At 46.5% G+C, this 17,901-nt stretch overlaps 1 protein-coding gene across 2 annotated transcripts in view; it reads right to left on the reverse strand.

Annotated features, from left to right (window-relative positions):
* Positions 1 to 15,864, reverse strand: part of erbb2 (erb-b2 receptor tyrosine kinase 2) — a 26,995-nt gene extending 11,131 nt beyond the window's left edge. For both annotated transcript variants that reach the window (XM_088906074.1, XM_088906072.1), the window contains exons 1-15: positions 15,619 to 15,864; positions 6,279 to 6,430; positions 5,549 to 5,738; positions 5,268 to 5,402; positions 4,612 to 4,680; positions 4,310 to 4,425; positions 3,922 to 4,063; positions 3,415 to 3,531; positions 2,914 to 3,040; positions 2,748 to 2,821; positions 2,350 to 2,440; positions 1,991 to 2,190; positions 1,729 to 1,861; positions 666 to 753; positions 241 to 395 (exon numbers count right to left, since the gene is read on the reverse strand). In XM_088906074.1, coding sequence (XP_088762200.1) covers positions 241 to 395; positions 666 to 753; positions 1,729 to 1,861; positions 1,991 to 2,190; positions 2,350 to 2,440; positions 2,748 to 2,821; positions 2,914 to 3,040; positions 3,415 to 3,531; positions 3,922 to 4,063; positions 4,310 to 4,425; positions 4,612 to 4,680; positions 5,268 to 5,402; positions 5,549 to 5,738; positions 6,279 to 6,430; positions 15,619 to 15,697 — 1,868 coding nt within the window. In that variant the 5' untranslated portion in view covers positions 15,698 to 15,864. The remainder of the gene's footprint in view (positions 1 to 240; positions 396 to 665; positions 754 to 1,728; positions 1,862 to 1,990; positions 2,191 to 2,349; positions 2,441 to 2,747; positions 2,822 to 2,913; positions 3,041 to 3,414; positions 3,532 to 3,921; positions 4,064 to 4,309; positions 4,426 to 4,611; positions 4,681 to 5,267; positions 5,403 to 5,548; positions 5,739 to 6,278; positions 6,431 to 15,618) is intronic.
* Between the last annotated feature and the right edge of the window lie 2,037 nt (positions 15,865 to 17,901).

The following is a 17,901-nucleotide window of genomic DNA, read 5'->3' on the forward strand; positions in this document are numbered from 1 at the left end:
GTTTTTAACTTTTTTTTTTTAAGTTCTTGTTTCAGATGAGCTGCTGGATGTCAAGTGAACAGTGTGTGCACCACTGTGCGAATATTTTTGCAGCTGCAAGTGTTTGTTTTGCTAAAGTGTACGTGTGTCTCCAGGTGCTTGGAATTGTCTGTGTGCATATACCGCACACATCACTAACAGCTGTGGTTTGTCAGCTCCTGCACACAAACTCCCCCCCATGCCTGTGTGCATCACACTTACGAGTGGGTGCAGTTGGTGCTACAGGTCTGGCACTGCCCTTTCTCATCAGGGTACTTCCAGATGGTATAGTGGCCATCCTTGACTCCACTGGGACAGCGTGCCACACAGTTGTCCCCATCCTGGAAATTCTGGCATTCTTTGCATTGGTCCGCCCCCTGGTAAAACCACAGCGAATGAATGTGCTGATAAACACCTGGGTGACAACCCACACAGCCAATCACTGCACTGATAAACATAGGGTTGATATACACAGCCAATCACTGCACTGATAAACATAGGGTTAATATACACAGGCAATAACTGCACTGATAAACACAAAGTCTATTGTAATATTGTCAAATGCAAGGGGGAAAAAACCTTTTCTATGTAAAGGGAGATTGATCTCATCCTGCCTCAGTGTCCCAGAGTGCCCTGCAGAGACTTACCGGTCCATCGCAGGAAGTGTCGTTTTGGGGTTTACACTCTGGGTGACAGGGAACACAGTGCAGGCCATCAATGTACTCCCGAATATCCCTGTGCACAAACCACAGACAAGTCACACTAAAATACTCCACAGCTTTGGATAGGCAAAGTACTTCACTCTCTCTAAGGGGATGTTAGCTTATAGCTTTGTGTAAGCGTGACCAGAATCCATTTCTTTCAGTATTTTAAAGGGGAACTGCACCCCAGTTTCTCTGACCAGTTATTAAATCTTGGTAACAAAATAATTGACATTATAGAAAATTTGACAAATTTCAAATTAAGCACAAAATCGTAAACTTTGTGAAAGTACTGCAAGTCGCCACATTGTTGCAAACTTGCAATCTGAGTTCCCACAAATTGGGACATGATACAGCTCTTCCTGCTCACAAGTCACCGTAATGAGGAATGCAATGTGATGCACGAGTGAATAAATAATGGTTGTGCAGCAGACATTTCACTGCAGAAATGTTCTAACGTAGTCTGCACGCAGAGTTAACAAGTAGTATTTGTCAGCAAAACCATCTCAAAATCAAAAGTAATATTTCTATTGGACTAAAAGAGATATATTCACAAGCCAGCTTATAATAAGGCTACAGCACGTCACCAGAAGTCTTGTTGCCTCTTTCTGAATTGCAGAACTTGGCGCTGCACACACCTGGAAATTCTGCCTATTTTGTAATGTTAACTGGAGGTTTTACAAATTACTGTGTACTGTACATTTGACTTTTATTGGGGTTTGAAATGCACTCATCAATGCTGATTCTAACTCTGAAATATAAAAATAGAGTCGCAGTTCCCCTTCAACATCTTCCGCAACTATCTAGTCTTCTTGGATGGCTCTTTACATCAAACAGCCCTGGGAAGACCTTTGAAACAAGCACGCAACCATGCCCTTATTTTCGGGAAGCGAAGTCGTATCTAGATGATGACAGCTCTCGAGCATATCTTGCGCTACTGTGCAATGGAAGTTTGCACAGGAGGGTTTTTGCAGTAAGTCAGTGGGCAGAGTTGTAAGGCGTCTCTCACCCCTGGGTGATGTTACACTCCTTGACGCATTCAGACCCTCGCAGAAATCCGTCACACGACACACACTGGCTTGGCCCCGGCCCCCAGCAGCTGCCATTGGTGCAGAGGTGGTAGCAAACCCGCCCTTCCGCCGCTATGGAGAGCGAACCAATAAGGGTGTGAATTCAGACACGGCAACCAATAACACAGCAAGCAGCTAATCACATTGAAAGAAGGCGCACACAGACAGAGACAGAGTCCAGGAATCACAAAAAGCTCGTACCGCAGACATTGGGGGGCTTGTTGTGGGTGTCAATGAGCTGCTGGGCGTGTGGCTGCTGGATGGACCCCCAGGGCAGAGAGGGGGTGTAGCAGAGGTTGGTGTTGTTATGGAGGAGGACCAGCCCACCGCTGACCTCTCGCAGTGACCGCAGCCCGAGGGACTCCACCTGGACCGACTGCACGCCCAGCGAGATCACGCCCCTGGACAGAGGGAGGGACAGAGAGATGGAGGGACAGAGAGAGGGCCGTGTTATGCATCTCTGGCAATACCTGATGGGCTTGTCAATATACTGATAAAAGTGTTTGAACGTGGAAAAAAGACCCGGAATTATTCTTGAAGTGGACGGACAGTGAGCCCACCTGTATAGCATTCGGCCCCGGATGACAGCCAGGTTCTCAAACACACTGAGGTCTCTCAGGCTATCGGGCCAGGCTTCAATATACAGGTACCCTGACAGACAGACACACGATCTCATTAAGAGGGAGCCCAGTTCACTATATTTGGTGGCAATGTGGAGGATGCAAGATGGCTGTGAGCTGGAAGGATGTGGGTTCAAATCTCTTGTACCCCCAAGCAAGCTATTTTACTCAAGATTGCCTCAGGAAAATACTGTAAAAACTGGTTAAACATTTAGAGTGGATAAGACAAATTAATAATAATCCACAAACACATTACTTTGTCATCCAATAGAAACCCATCTTTATAAGTACATGAGTGAATTTGTGGCTGCACAAGTGAGACAGAGGGAGGGGTGTACCTGTGATCTCCGTCAGGTCTTTAAATACGCTAAGCTGGCTCACATCCAGGCCTGACTTGTTGGTGGCTGGGTCACTGTAACACACAGAAAGAGGTCAGGCATGCAGAACAACACCTACAGCAGGATCAGGCACAAGAGACGGAGCAAATGGAGACTCTCCTCCTACCCGGCAAAGGTATCCGCCAGGAAGGCCAAGCTGCCGAAGATCTTGACACAGCCCCGGAACAGGCCGATGTTGGAGGGGTTCACTGATGAGACCCCCTGTAGAGATCCCATCCCCAGCCCGTAGCACACTGAGAAAGGAGTTGAAAAAGAACAGCTCATACTGATATGAAATTGATATGAACTGTATTTCTCATGTAAGCAGAACCACACGACTGTATCATCAATGCGAACAGAAGTCTTTCTGATTTTCATAATTTGAATAGAGACAGATATAGGACAACCAAATGGCAACATTTAATTGAGTCATTGTGCTAATGAAGTTGAATTACTTTAGCAAGCACTTAAAGTGAGCTCATCAAAAGACAGAGGAAAAAAATAAGAGAATTCAATACAGAGTGCACACTCTCGCCACGCACACAAAAAGCATGCACTGGCAGTGCACACGCCTACACACACCCCCTGCAGAAACCGGTGCAGAGACGTGCACAGAGGAGGTGCGCACCTTTAGGGCACTCCCCGTCACACTTCTCGCACTTCTGCTCCCGGTTCACTATCACTTCCTGCGTGTGATTGGGGCAGACCATCGTGCACGAGCCCACCACTGTGGCCAGGTAGTTATCTGCAGAGAGAGAGAGTTGGAAAAGCAAGACAAGTCAGGAAGAAAGGGCACAGGGACAACTGTCAAGTGCAGAACTTCTATTTGTTTTTATTCAATGGAAATGTTCACTCATTGCACATATATTTAACCTGAATACTGTACTATTTCTGTTATCTGTATTATTTATTTTTTATCTTCTAGAGAGATGGGGGAGGGGAGAGAAAGAACACAGATTAACTTCAGCTCCGTTCCAAATTTCCTCTACGTTTCTATCGCAATGAACAACCGAGAACAGATGGATGGATCTCAAAACATGAGGAAGAGACCGCATGGGATCTGGAGGGAGAGGCCAGAAGAGGAAGGGTGGGGAGCGGGACTGGGCACCCAGGAGGAAGTGATGTCGGAGCTCACATGGGCACTCCTTGACGCAAGTGGCGCCAAAGCTGTACTTCCTGTCCTTGTTGGGCTCCGACTGGAAGGTGACGGGGTTGTAGACGGTCGGAGGGGGGCAGTCCTCCTTGCAGGTCCCACTGTCGTTGACTTGGCGACAAGCCTGGGGAAGACCAGATGAGCAAGAGGCAGACACGGGGGGGGGGGGCGAAAGAGAAGAGGAGAGAGATGGAGAGGAGAAGAAGAAGGGGGGGGTAGAGCAGGGATGGAAAAGGGGAAAGGGAATGGAAAAAGAGATATCACCTCTGAGCTGCAATGAACAAAGAGCACGCTCAGAGAAATGTGTGCACCGAAGTCCTACATGACGTCCACTGCGTGCGCTGGTCAGTCGAGCGGTGGCGAGACTCACCAGGCAGTCGGTGTCCTTGGGCCCCGTGCAGCCGGCCGCACACTGCTTGTGGCAGCAGTCGCTGGGCTGGGGACCCTTGCAGCGCCGACACCCGGAGGCACACGGAGTGTGTGTCACTGCACAGAGACGGGGAGAAGCAACGTCAGTCTTCGGACAGCAGCGTGGGCAAGGGGCACGCCTCACACAGACACTCACAGGACAGAGCCACCGGCAGGCTGGCAGAGACCGTTACCCACATAACAGGCAGGCAGACGCCATTGCACAGAGGACACAGAGACGGACAGGAAGACAGTGTTACTCACAAGTCTGACAGTCCTGGTTTCCTTCTCCCCAGCAGGACTGGGGCAGACACGTGGCAGAGCAGGGTGGGCCTGGGACAGAGAGACAGGAAGTGTTACCATGCTGATAACTTTGTTAGAGCTTAGAGGCTTCTTCTTCTCTATACAGTATTACAGTCAGTGTACTGCATTTCTGTCTCTCCCTGTATTCAATATTACAGTCAGTGTACCGCAGTCCTGTCCCTGTACTCGGTATTACAGTCAGTGTACCGCAGTCCTGTCCCTGTACTCGGTATTACAGTCAGTGTACTGCAGTCCTGTCCCTGTACTCGGTATTACAGTCAGTGTACTGCAGTCCTGTCCCTGTATTATAGTCAGTGTACCGCAGTCCTGTCCCTGTACTCGGTATTACAGTCAGTGTACCGCAGTCCTGTCCCTGTACTCGGTATTACAGTCAGTGTACTGCAGTCCTGTCCCTGTACTCGGTATTACAGTCAGTGTACTGCAGTCCTGTCCCTGTGCTCAGTATTACAGTCCGTGTACTGCAGTCCTGTCTCTGTGCTCAGTATTACAGTCCGTGTACTGCAGTCCTGTCTCTGTGCTCAGTATTACAGTCCGTGTACTGCAGTCCTGTCTCTGTGCTCAGTATTACAGTCCGTGTACTGCACTCTCACACTCACAGTTGGCAGGCCGCTCCTGTATATCCAGAATCTGCCTGTATTTGTTCTGTTGATCCAGGATGTCTGTCCAACGGATGCTGTTGGGGAAGCAGAGCTGGAGGCTACCCGCAATCCGCACCCCCCCCAGCAGGATCTCTGTGGGACAGAGCAAGGAAAGTTAGCTGCATGGAGATACAGACTGATCCCCGTTCCCAGCCTCTCCCTCCTCCCTGTCCTTCTTCTCCCTCCCTCCCTCCCTCCCTCCCTACCCGCTCCTTCCCCTCCCCCCTCCTCCCTCTCACCTGTCAGGCTCCTCAGTCTGAGCTGCCGGAGCCCCGGCCCAGCCTCCCGGGACGCCGAGTTGTCCAGCACGGCCAGGGCCAGGGTGCTATTGTAGAGCTGGGAGCCCCGGATGATACGCAGGTTCTCCAGGGGGATGGACTCCACGGTGGTGTGGGCAATCAGGACATAGCCCTGCACCTCCACAATGCCCTTCAGAGACACAAGCCGAGACTGAAACCAACACATCGATGAAGGCAGTGGATTGTGTTAAAAGAAGTCAAATCGCTGAAGCTCTTGACCAAGCTCTTGTGACTGGTTCAGTTTCTGCACATGAGCTTGAAGCGAGTCTGGGTTGGCCGTCAGAACTGTCAAAGTAACAGCTAACAAGTAATAAGGTTCACAATTTTTTCTGGCCAGGGAAACTACTTTCAACAGGGACCTAGAGTATGTATGCATAAGAACAAGTAATAGGTTGAAGAAGCCGAAACGTTGTGTTTTCTTTCTTCTCTTTTCAGCATGGAATAAACCTATTACTTGTTCCTTTGCAGCCTACGCATGCTGACGCAGCTACCCACCTGAACGTATATATGCATAATGCCTACATACTACAAATTAAATACTTGTCATTCATATATGTACTTTTGATTCAAAGGTCACTGCAGTGGACAATACTCTATATAGCAGCAATGCAGTAATGCAAGATGCAAATACTATTTCCTAATATTCCCACAACTCTGCAACTGCACTCACCTGGAGGAAGCTGAGGTCCTGTGCCCCCTGCAGGTGGGTGATCTCCAGGTTGCCCTGCACCACCTGGCAGCCTGTGTACAGCATCCGCAGCATCTGGTAGTGATTCTCTTTGCTGGAGGGCAGAGCCAGCTTCATATCTGTCCCGGTGCACACTGGGAGGAGAGAGCAGAAAAGAAGAAGACTTCATACTGTTAATATGAAGTACTGACACACCAGCAGGCTATTCTGTATCACCAGAACAGGTCAACGGAGGATGCTACTGCTACTGCCCTCCATACTGTCCTCTCACACCTGGATAAGAAAGGAACTTATGTGAGAATGCTGTTTGTTGATTACAGCTCAGCATTCAATACCATAGTGCCCTCAAAGCTTGGCATCAAGCTCCAGGACCTGGGACTGAGCACCTCCCTCTGTAACTGGATCCTGGACTTCTCGACGGAACGTCCACAGGTGGTGAGGGTGGGCACCAACATAGTGATGAGAAAGAGGGGTTAGAGGACAGGAGAAATGTGAGAGATTTGTTATGGAGCAGAAGAGAAAGCCAATTTAAGAGAGACTGGGACTGAAGGATTGAGAGAAGGACAGAGAGAGAGAAACTGACACCCCCCTCTCTCCCCCTCCTTTTAGCCCTTCGGAAAATGAGCAGTGATTTTCTCAGGAAGTACAGTGTTGAATATCTCTGGGAGTATTACCAAGTTACAACATGCTGACAGGCCAATAAGGGCTATAATTATTTCCTGGTGGCTTCCTGTGAACTTCCTGTGACCTGAGCCCACACAGTCTGAAATGACACTCATACTTCCTGGCCACTTCCTTTCTGCGGAGTTTTGTTCTGTGTGTGAAGAAGAGTGTTATGAAATATTGGCGGAGAGGGCAGTAAAATGTGGGGGGAATTGATTTAAATTCCGGTTTTTCTTTGCTCCCACTGACATTGTCTGATTTTCAAAGTTTTACTGGCCCAATGCAAATTCCACTTCTCTGAACGCCAATAATATCCAAACGACAATTCTCCAGGGACGTGTTCAAATGAAAAGTTTGCTTCCCGTTTTCTTTCCTGTACTCTCTCTGAATTCACCTTTACATTTACTTTTACTGAATGCTTTCACATTTACAATGTGAAACAATGTGAACAAGGAGCAACGTGTGCTACCGAAAAAAAATCTAAATGCTCATTATATTGTAAAAAAATGGGCTTTCACACTACTGGGGAGCTGTCTGGCAGACCTTAACTAAACTAATTTAACAAGAAAATTAGTACAGTCAGAAACACTGCATGTGCTCCAGGCACTGGGAACAGGGTTGGTCAACCTGAGGTCTCTTCTTGCTAATCATCTGATCATCAGTAGCAGCTGATATGTCTGAAATGGGAGTAATGCAGCGGGACATAACCTAACCTAATTTTATCAAAAAATATCATACTCACTTGCGAAACCATTATGAACCTTCAGTCCCAAAAACAGGCTTTCTGTGAGAAGCAAGGGCAAATTGAAGATGACACGGGCCATGTGCTCCACAAAGGAAATGCTTGGGAATGGGCTTTGAAATGCTTCCACTCCAATCTCACCCCAGCGTTCTAGCAGATGAGCTTCAATTAAGGCAGGGATGAGCAGTAGTGGTGAACTGGTTCTCAAAAGGATTGAGATCTAGGGATTGTTCTGACCAGGGAACATGAAGAAGGTCCGACTCAGGGGCCGTAAGCCAATCTAGGCATTACTAAACGCTGAAAGAGTTAACTAGGCCCTTCTGATATTGTGGACGGTAGGAGCAATAATAATGGCACCGAAACAGGCAGGATAGCAGGGCATCGCCATGACAGGAGTCACTAGAGCTGTGCTGTCTGCGTCAGTGCGTGACAATGGTGCTCACTGACATGCGGACACAGTGCGGCCTGTTTAATCCCCTGCTGCCTCTCGCCACTCCAATAGAGTGCCCATGGCTCAGAGGCCCAGGGACACCATTGCTCCCCGCTGTCTCCTAGCAACCACCCACAGAAGGCCTGCTGGATCAAAGTGCCAAAGTGTTTCCGCAGCAACCCCAGGGACCCACCCCATCCCTCACACTGTTAGGGCCAGGAATTAAGGTTCAGCCTCTTCAAATTTCTTTCCTGACTAGTTTTAGCTTTGGTTTACAGACGTCGTAATAGTATTGACGGTTCCCCTCCTCTCCTTACAGCCCTTAAGCTGTTCAAATATTTTACTTTAACCTTGTTCAGACTGTGGGGACTTCACCTGACTGAAAGAGATGCCATGCCATTTCTAAGATTTAGAAGTCATTATTCATAGATTCACAAGATAATTCACTAATTATATTATACATTCATTTCTGGCTGCAGAAGCCTTTTTCAAGACACGCCTCTCACTAAGTAAAACACAATCAAACTGAAACCTACCATCATTATAAGCAACATGAGGAGCAATTATAAAACAGTGGAAGTCTAAGTGGGATGGGGGATTTGTTTTTGTAGTTTTGTAGAGAAAAACACTAAAATAAATGGGAATGAAAAGTACCATCAGTACAGGTCTATAGAGAGCAGGCGCTTGTTTTAATCACTGCTGAGATCTTGGGAGAAACAGTACGGTGTCTTCTGCCGTGCCCGTCTCCTAGGACTATTTCTGGGTATCCCAACGCTTCTTCCATCCGTAAAGCTAGTTTGGAGCACTTGGCTTAAGCAGAAGTGAAAATGGAGAGTCACAGGAAGCACACTCATTGGAATACGTAAAACAAGAAGCCGGTCACCAGGAAATAGCAGGTAAACACATTTACACCTGTCCATGACACTGAGCCAGCAAGGAAACTGAGTCTCTCTAGCAGTGATTGACGCGCGAGATTCCCGCTCCTGCTCTTGTTGCTTAGACTCCTCAGTTTCAGCTCAGATCCCTCCTCCTCCTCCTCCTCCCCCTCCGTCTTCTCGTTTGCCACAACATGCTCAACCTGATGGACTGGCCGCACTGGAACTACGCAAGAAGTCCTGCTGCAGCCTTGCGTTTACACACACACACACACACACACACACACACACACGTGGAGGATTCTGAACGCGAGAATCTGGATCCCTTTGCATTCTTCTGTTTAAGACTTCAGTTTCAGGTTGAGTTAATCTGTCCAGCTCCGATGGACTAAAAGAGCTGTATCTTTGCAGTCGCGAAGCAGGGAAGCTGATAAGAATCTAACTCAAGTATTCAAACTCCTCAAAGGCAGTGACACGTCAACCCTTGCTGAAATTCAAAATCGGCAATGAAACAAAACCCATAGATCACAAGTGAAAACTATGAGGAAATGTATTTGAAACAGAGTACAAGCAGGTACTTTTTTACACAAAGGTCCTGCAAAGGTGCACATGTGTCTTTGTGTCAGAAGGAGGAGGAGCACAATCCCAAGTGATAAGAACTTGCCACAGTTGGCCGGAAACTCTGACTGTTGACCCTTGAAATGTTAGCTGCATGCTTGTTGGGTGAAAGTGCATGCAGTATGTGTATATATGTACACGAGTTCATTCGGGCCTTTTTGTATTCATCTTACTACTGGGCCATGTGCGTGCACAATTTCTCTGTGCAACATGCACATGCAGGACAGGGTGTGCACGTCTCATGGTTATCTGCAAATCAAACTTCACCTGTGCCTTTTGCCCACCTATGCAAGTGTGTGTTTGTGTATATCTGTGTTTATGTGTGTCTACTTTAAAAGTGTAACAAATGCAACAAATGCACGTGTGCATGTGGGGTCTCTATTTTGTGGTATATCTTTGCCTTTATGAAAAGAAGGAATAAATCTCAGCTCTGGCTCTCCAGCTCACTTCCTGCTTTACCTCGCCTCCTTTTAGCCCAAAGTGAGAATGACTTCACCGCTCCTCCGCAAACCCTGGGTTACCCTGCGCTGCCACGCGCTCCTCTCCACACTGCAATTACAACACAGGAACTGGAGCCCCTGCCAGACCTCGCTCAGACTGTGCTAGCCTGCAGCCTCCTGATCGCGAGTGAGACTCTCAGAGCTAGTCTCCCATTCACGTGGCCTCCCTTCCTGTCTCACTGCAGCTCGATCCATGTGCTTAACTACGAGCTCTGAGCCGGCTGCTGCACAGAGCGTGCTTTATTAACATAAGCACTCTTCAAACACAGCAGGGCTCTGCCACATTGCACCATAGCACTATGACATAAATATCTCCTTCCTGCATAATCATCTGTGTCAGGCTCTGCCTTATGTGAAAGGGCAATCCTCTACATGCTGCTGCGTTTGTCTCATTTGATCTGTGGCTTTGGCATTTTCTTTGTGCCAGTACACTTGTTTTGTATGGCAGGGAAATGTAGAGGCAGAGGCAATGCACAGATTTTGCATTAGAACTTGAAGTTAACAGACAAGAAGGCCAAGTCGTCCTAGTTGCTCATTTGGTTGCCGCTAAATTATAAATCCAAGAACTTCATTCATCCAGTTTTCTTTATTCCAGATTATCACAAATCTTCATGTAAAAATTCTTCCTGACATCAAACCTAAATGCACTCTCTCCTGGTGTCTACTTTTGGCCACACAGACTTTGTCTATGATCTTTCAAGGTTTTAAAATACTTGAGTCACAGCCCCTCAATATCCTCTGTTCAATACCACAGAGATTTTGTGCCATTATTTGATCGTTAACAAAAGTCAAGACTCTTCAATGTTCTGTTTGTGCGAAGCTTTCAAAACAGGAGTTTAATTCTTCAGATCCCCCACTCCCTTCTAGTTTGACTCAATTACTCTGTATACAGTGAAGAAATAATCTATTATATGATTGCCGCGGTCTGCTTAAACAGGCATAATTTAATCAATTCATTCATTTCAGTTACGCACTAGAAGTATTGTACTGTTATCCACAGATCCACGCGTTAATGCATATTGTATTTTTAACTGTGCCACAAATAATATCTTCTAGAAGTAATTCACCAAGCTTTTGGTAAGGGATTTGTACAAGAAAATCAAAAAAGCTGTTTGATGGACCAGAGACGACTGTTAAGCAACACTGACATACTGCCCTGGGTGGGAGTTTGTAAATGCAGACAGCAGACCTGAGTTTATCAATCACACAAACTTCGTCTGTGCTCACTAGTGGCTGACGTGTCAACAGCTGAGTAATAATCAGAGCACAGCCAGAAAACAGGAGACTTCAGCCCTTGCACAGTGCTGGTGTCTATTCAGAAACACTCACAAACTCTCAGTCTCTTTCAGTTGCAGACTTTGGACAATTGGCTTTGATGCAAAATCTAAAGGCCACAAAATACAGAGGAGGAAGGGGAGGAGCAGAGCAGAGTTCCAAGGTTATTTGCACAGTTTCATGTGTATTGAGTCTGGGGCATGGGAGGGGGGACCAACACAAGCATGTTAGAGACACTTCTGCACAGCCTCTTATCGGAGTAACAGGCAGGAGCCTGTAAGGGGCTGGACACTAAATCTAAGCCTTGGGAGAAAGGTAAAAGTGAAACCTGCACAGCAAAGAACTTGGATCTGAACTAGAAAGCAGAAACCATGCACACACCAGTGTGCCCAAGAAATCCACCCAAACAAAAGGCTGACGGTATTGTCTCTTTCTTTCCTTTGGTACTTGGCACATGACCTGCTGAGAGGGTTCAACAGTACTCTCTGCCACTGCTTCCACTTGAAATGTGATGCACCCTGGCCACTGAGCGCATGTAGGTATTTCAGTTTTACACCTAATAATGTAACAATCTACTCTGGTGTGTTTTCATCTGGCAGCACTCAAAATTGGACAGAACCCATTAAAAAAAAAACACTGACTGCAAGTGTCCTGTCCTTTCCTTCCTTTACAAACGCTGCATGAATCACAGCATATTTTCAGCACTATGTAATAACAGAGTGCAACCTTCCTTTGACAATCGGAATAAGATAACTTTCCTGGGCGTTACACCTATATCTTTGCTAGTTCAAGGCTTTAGTTTATTTCATGTGACCCAACTGCATAGCCTACGTAGCATGAATAAGAAAAATGAAAACAGTTTTGTCTTGCTTTCTGGAAGCACAGAGCCTGCTCTTGTCAGTCTATACCTCCTTGAAGTCAAAATGAAATAAAGCAATAAGTAAATATCCAGTCACAATCAGCAAAGGCACCGCAGGAATACTCATTCTTTCACTTATGCTCTGGTCTGACCAAGTACCACTGCAGAAGTGACACTACTTATTATTTTGCAAATGACCTTTCACAACAATGCAGTTCAGGGATCTGCAGAGCATTTACAAAAGATATAACACTACAAAACATACGTCAGGAAAAAAAGGAATTATAGTTAAAAGGTAGATTTAAAAGCTCTGACGGAGTCACTATTCCTTATATAGGTAAAGTGGTACATAACAGCAGAATACAGACTTCCACTTCTTTGAAGCTGGTTTACAATGCTGTCCAGAGAAAGGGACTGTGGCATGCAAGCAGTTGACTGAGGTAAGCAGATGGCAGACCAGGGGTCTGTAACCCTGCTCCTGGAGAGCCACAGTCCTGCAGGTTTTACTTGTAACCTTTAATCATCAGTGAGCAGACGTCTCAAAAACATGTTCAAACCTCTTAATTAAGGAACTGGTTGATCCAATTAAGTCATTTAAATCTCAGCTGGAATGGAAAGGAATACAGTATGGCTCTCCAGGACCACAACTGCAGAACCCCCCCCCCCCCCCCCCGAACTGGACCATTTAAAACATATGTAACAGTATTTTAAATATAACTCTAAATTCTACAGGGAGCCAGTGCAGAAACACAACAATGGGAGTCATGTGCTCAAATGGCTTTGTTCTAGTCAAAGAGCCCTAATCCTACAGGGTGCGTATTTATTAACGAGACAAAAACGGCCCACCAGGAAACAATACTCTGCAAAATAAAGACAGCGCATGAAGGAAAACAAGGAAACAAGGAAGCTTAAGCAATGGTATTTCAGTTCCTTTAGAGGCAGCACTATGCATAAATAACAATAAGTTACCTATTGCTGGACAGGAGAGGGTTAACATGTCCCTTTTTACTGGCGTTACACTGTAACCAAACTGCCAAGGCTAAGTCACTCAAAAAGGTGGCTGGTGGCATAAATGTGCAAATGTTGTGACAAACCGTGTCTGCCAATGAGAATCCACAAGAGCTAGGGCAGTGCGCGTCTTTACTGCAAGCCAAACAAATCTGTTTTGACCCATTTGAGCATTTATGAGGTGAAGGATTTTGTAGAACAAAATACCCATGACTGAAAACAACATCTATCGTATTTTTATCTACAGCACTGAGACCCACTTAACCATTATTAACCTGGCAAATATCCAGCACCAGGTTTTTTGGCATGTACAGGACATAGAAGCCTACGTCTGGAGAGACCAGAAGCTGGAAAAACAGAGGGAAACCAATTCATCTAGTACAATGCTGGACTGGCCGAATGCAGGCTAAAGTCACAGTCCAGTTGGCAAAAGATATTGCCACATAAAAAAAGAGATTATAACCATCTTCTGTGCTGAAAAATGACCACTTGCTAATTTTAAGAGGATGTCTTCTTCCATGAAGCTGAGGGTCAGTCTTCTTAGCTTCAGAGGAGAAGTTGGAACCCTTCTGCTCTTCCTGTGGTGACAGTGCGCGATGGTTTTGTGTCGTGTAGCGCACACATCAAGTATCTCTGGGCTTCTTCTTTTCTTGGATTTTATTGGGGTTATCAGGGCTTCTGAAAACATCTTTAGCCCCTAGAAGGAGCTCTGAAAAATGCTGAATGAGAAGAAATGCTGAGGGGGACAATCGCCCTTGTGCAGTGATGAGAAGCCCATCGGGAATCATTATGCCCAGAATCCGTTTAGATACTTCCCCGCTTTTCTTCAGGCATTGGGAACGACAGCAGGAATCTTCGCATCCCATAACTAACCCGTCGGAATCCTGCCGACAGACTCTCAGGCTCTAAAACCTATTTTTAAAGATTGTGGGAAAAAAGGGTTTGTGTTTGCAGAACTTGAAATTACTCTATCCACAGGAACAATTCGGCTGTTGCAAAAAAGGAAAAATAGCAAAAAAAATGATTCGGATGTTCAGAAAAAAAAACAACTGGCAACTGGAAGTGCCAATGGGACTGCATCTCCATGGAGGGGAGACTCTGGGAAAAACCAGCGGGAGGCCGTCATCGTGAAGTGTGCGTCCCAGAACTGGGCACGAGATTTCAAAACTACAGCGTTTCCAACAGCCAGGGTGTTAAAAAGGGCTCACGCAGCGCTTGAGCTCAGGGTGGCAGAACAGGCCTCGACAAGGAAAGATGGTGGAAACCGCCGCACTCTACAAAGGAAAGGTTTCAAAACACTCAACTACATGGAAAGACTTTTTGCCATAAAAGTAGGCTTAATTTTTTGGGATGGAAAATAAAGCCGAGACATATAGTGCCCCGTCAGTAAGAAAACAACTGCATTTCACAGATAACAGGAAATGCCACCTTACAGACTCACTTGAAGAATATGACACACATCACCACCGCCTTGTGCACAACCTGGAACCAGATATCAGCAGCGAATAAGTTTGTTTTGACTGTGCCCAAGCACAACAAGCCTGCTGCATCGCTGTAGAGGGTTGTAGAGGGGAGATGTGCAGTGTTTCAGTTCAAATTCCGTAGCCAACAGCGTATTTGACTACAAAGTTTGCTCAACGTCTGTATTTCGAAATAGGCTTATGCAATTGTTTCTGAAATCGATACTTCACACAAATCTAAAGCTCGGCTAGTTTATTATTAGCTTATATGTCAATACACAACTTGGCGTTTCTCTTCGGCATCTCCGCCGCAGTTCGGGGCTGTAATTATTAGGTGTCAGGACTGGTTTCCAAGATTATACTCGCGACGGGATACGGGTTTGTTTACTACAGAATGGTATTCTTCTTCGCTATAAGGATTATTCTGTTTCCACTCGAGTGTCGTCATTCAAAGTCGCAAAGCAGGTTCTCGGGCAGCCGTGAGTATTTTCTAACACCACCCCCCCCTTCCCGGCACAAACACACCTCCTTTAAGTATTTGGCTTCGAGTTATAGTGTTTACATATTTCGAGAAAGAGGAGTTTTAAACAGGCACCCAAGCCGTCCTGAAATCGCGCCTGCAGTACGGTCCGCACTGACACATCCAGGGAAGTCCCCACTAATTGTCCCGAATGTGGGAGAGAGCAGCGCGGCGTGACGCGGCTGGGGGTTGGAAAGTTATTTTCGAGTCGCGCAAGAAAGTTTCACGCTCGGGAGAACATGAATCGAGGGGACCAAAAGTCTCCTCCGAGAGTTTTTTTTTTCCCGCGTTTCCTGCCCTTGCTCCCCCATTCCAACCCCTCTCTCGTCTCTGTGGCCCTGAAGAGAAATGAAAGTTTCAAAGTCAACCCACCTTCCCTGCCCCGTGTGCCCGCAGTCACGACCAGCGCAGCTCCGAGCAACACCAGCAAACTTATCCACGGCGTTTCCATCGCCTTCGGCTTCTACTCCATGGCGAGCACCGGGCGCTTCGGTTTTAGTCGAAACTTAAGAACGGACAATCTCCAAGAACGTCTTCTCCTTCCTTGTCGATTTAAAAAAAAAAATCCCAGCACTTCCCCACTCCTACTCCCTATCTCACTCGCTGTATCCCTTCCTTGTGGCTGGTAGGCGAGGGTGACGCGCAGCGCGCTCCCGGGGACCGTGCTGGGAGTGGCGGCGCAGAAACTGAGCCGCCAGACCGACCCGCCTCACACTTCACTCAGCTTGCTGCTGGTGGTGCAGGCACCGTGTCCGCCTCTCTCTCCCTGTCCGGCTGTCTCTTGACTGGGCAGAGGAAACCCCAGCAAGGAAAAATACCCTTCCGAACACGGGGACGGAGACTGGGCGAGCTGCTATAATCGGGTCCTACAAATGTTCGGATTCCATTTTCAAATTCCCTAGTCTGTGCACCCCGCCCACGCAAAACAGTATCTGAAATTATCATTATTATTGATATGCAGACAAGCACATTTGTTCTGCACCGGCGACTGATCTTACTTTTATCGCTTATTTTTTAATTAATTCACCCAGCTATCATAGGGACGTTCGTATCGCGTTAAATGTTTGGTTTTGTTTCCCCGCTTAGATAAATTAATAGGTGACTGTTCTGAATAGTCCCTGTTATTCTAGCGTTAATAAGGAAACAAAGCTCCCATTCTCTTTCTCCTGTCATGAAACTGCCAGCCGGTGTATGCCAACGGGCAAGGTGCAAACGACTAACAACTCTCTAATCGTCGTACGTCTCTCAGCAAAATGTCTTGAACAAGTTGTACGGTGCAGTTCTTCTATTCTTGCAAAATGATGGCAGCTTGCCCTATATCTTAAAGTCTTTGGGTGGTCCAGACTGACATTTTTCACTCGCAGACCCGAGATTCTTTTTAATCGACATTTAAAAAGGCACTTTAAGTTGAAAACTCACATCCTGAATGGAATTCAGCTTAAACCCCTCCCATGTTAGACCTCGCGTTTCCTTTTACAGGCACCAGGAATTTTCATTTAAATGTCTTGCTTGCGTTACTTTTTTTAATTAAAATTCAATTACACTGACAGCAGCTTGCGAGCAGCGGCAGTTTGTCATTCTTTGTATCATATTACACCCAGTGACACCCGTTGACTCGTTCCGGCGGTTAGGCGGCTATGAGATGTTGTACAGCTAATAATAAACCACATTGTCTGAGAGTTCATTATAAACCCGACTGGTGTCAGGGGTGGCGACCCGAACACAGCTGACAAACTGGAATTTTTTCCGTTTTAAAAAGAGAGCGCTTTACGAAACAGTCGGGCTGCAGTTCTTCGCCCTGAACTGTATAGAAATCTTAGTTTTGTCGCACTCTCACTACAGTTATTGTGAGTTTGAGGTATTGTATTCGCGCACTGCCGTGGGAGTATTGATTTCTAAACATCTCTTGCTCATTGATGGTCTTTTCGGATGGGTTTAAGGAGAGGGATCACGCCCCGTCTGTGACAAACCTCTTATGTGGAAATATAGTTTGGGCCTGAGACACGGATTAGGCTAAAGGTGAAAAATGACTACGCACTGCGAAAACTGATACCTGTGCAGGTAATGGCTGCCTGCACCTGTAATACAAAGCAAATAAATCGTTAAGAGAATGAAAGAAAATCGCGGAATACCGGGATACAGTATCTACCGAGATTTATCTGAGCTCGCCTAATCATTGCAATTAAATCAATTATCCACCTACTCGGCTTTGTCGTGACGGTCAGGCTGCAATGTGTTATTGTATGATTGTCCTAATAAGAAACCTTCTGATCAGGAGGTTTTCAAACATTCTGACTTGGGGGAAAAAAAACATCTATTCGGCTTTTTGGAAAAAGACCTTCTCCAATTTATATACCCCCCCAAAAAATCAAACTCATGACAATGATCGTTACAAAAGACCGTTACTATTAACGAGGAGGTATAAAAAAACAGAGCTGGAGGTCGGAGCACCCGGACAGAGCGTCGATTTCGGGGGAAGGAGAAAAGTTGCTTATTTTTGGCGTTGCCCTGTGGCTGACATTCCCCGTTTTAAAGTAAAGTTAAGGTCGACTTCCACTTTCAAGTCAGACTAAACAACTCAGCCGGCCAGCGCTCGGCACCTCCTCTTGAAGATTTTTTGGGGGGGGTTTAGTGATGGATAACTGCTCGAGCAGC

This window comes from Atractosteus spatula, chromosome 26 (genome assembly GCF_055471065.1).
Source record: "Atractosteus spatula isolate fAtrSpa1 chromosome 26, fAtrSpa1.hap1, whole genome shotgun sequence".
NCBI classification, from domain to species: Eukaryota; Metazoa; Chordata; class Actinopteri; order Semionotiformes; family Lepisosteidae; genus Atractosteus; species Atractosteus spatula.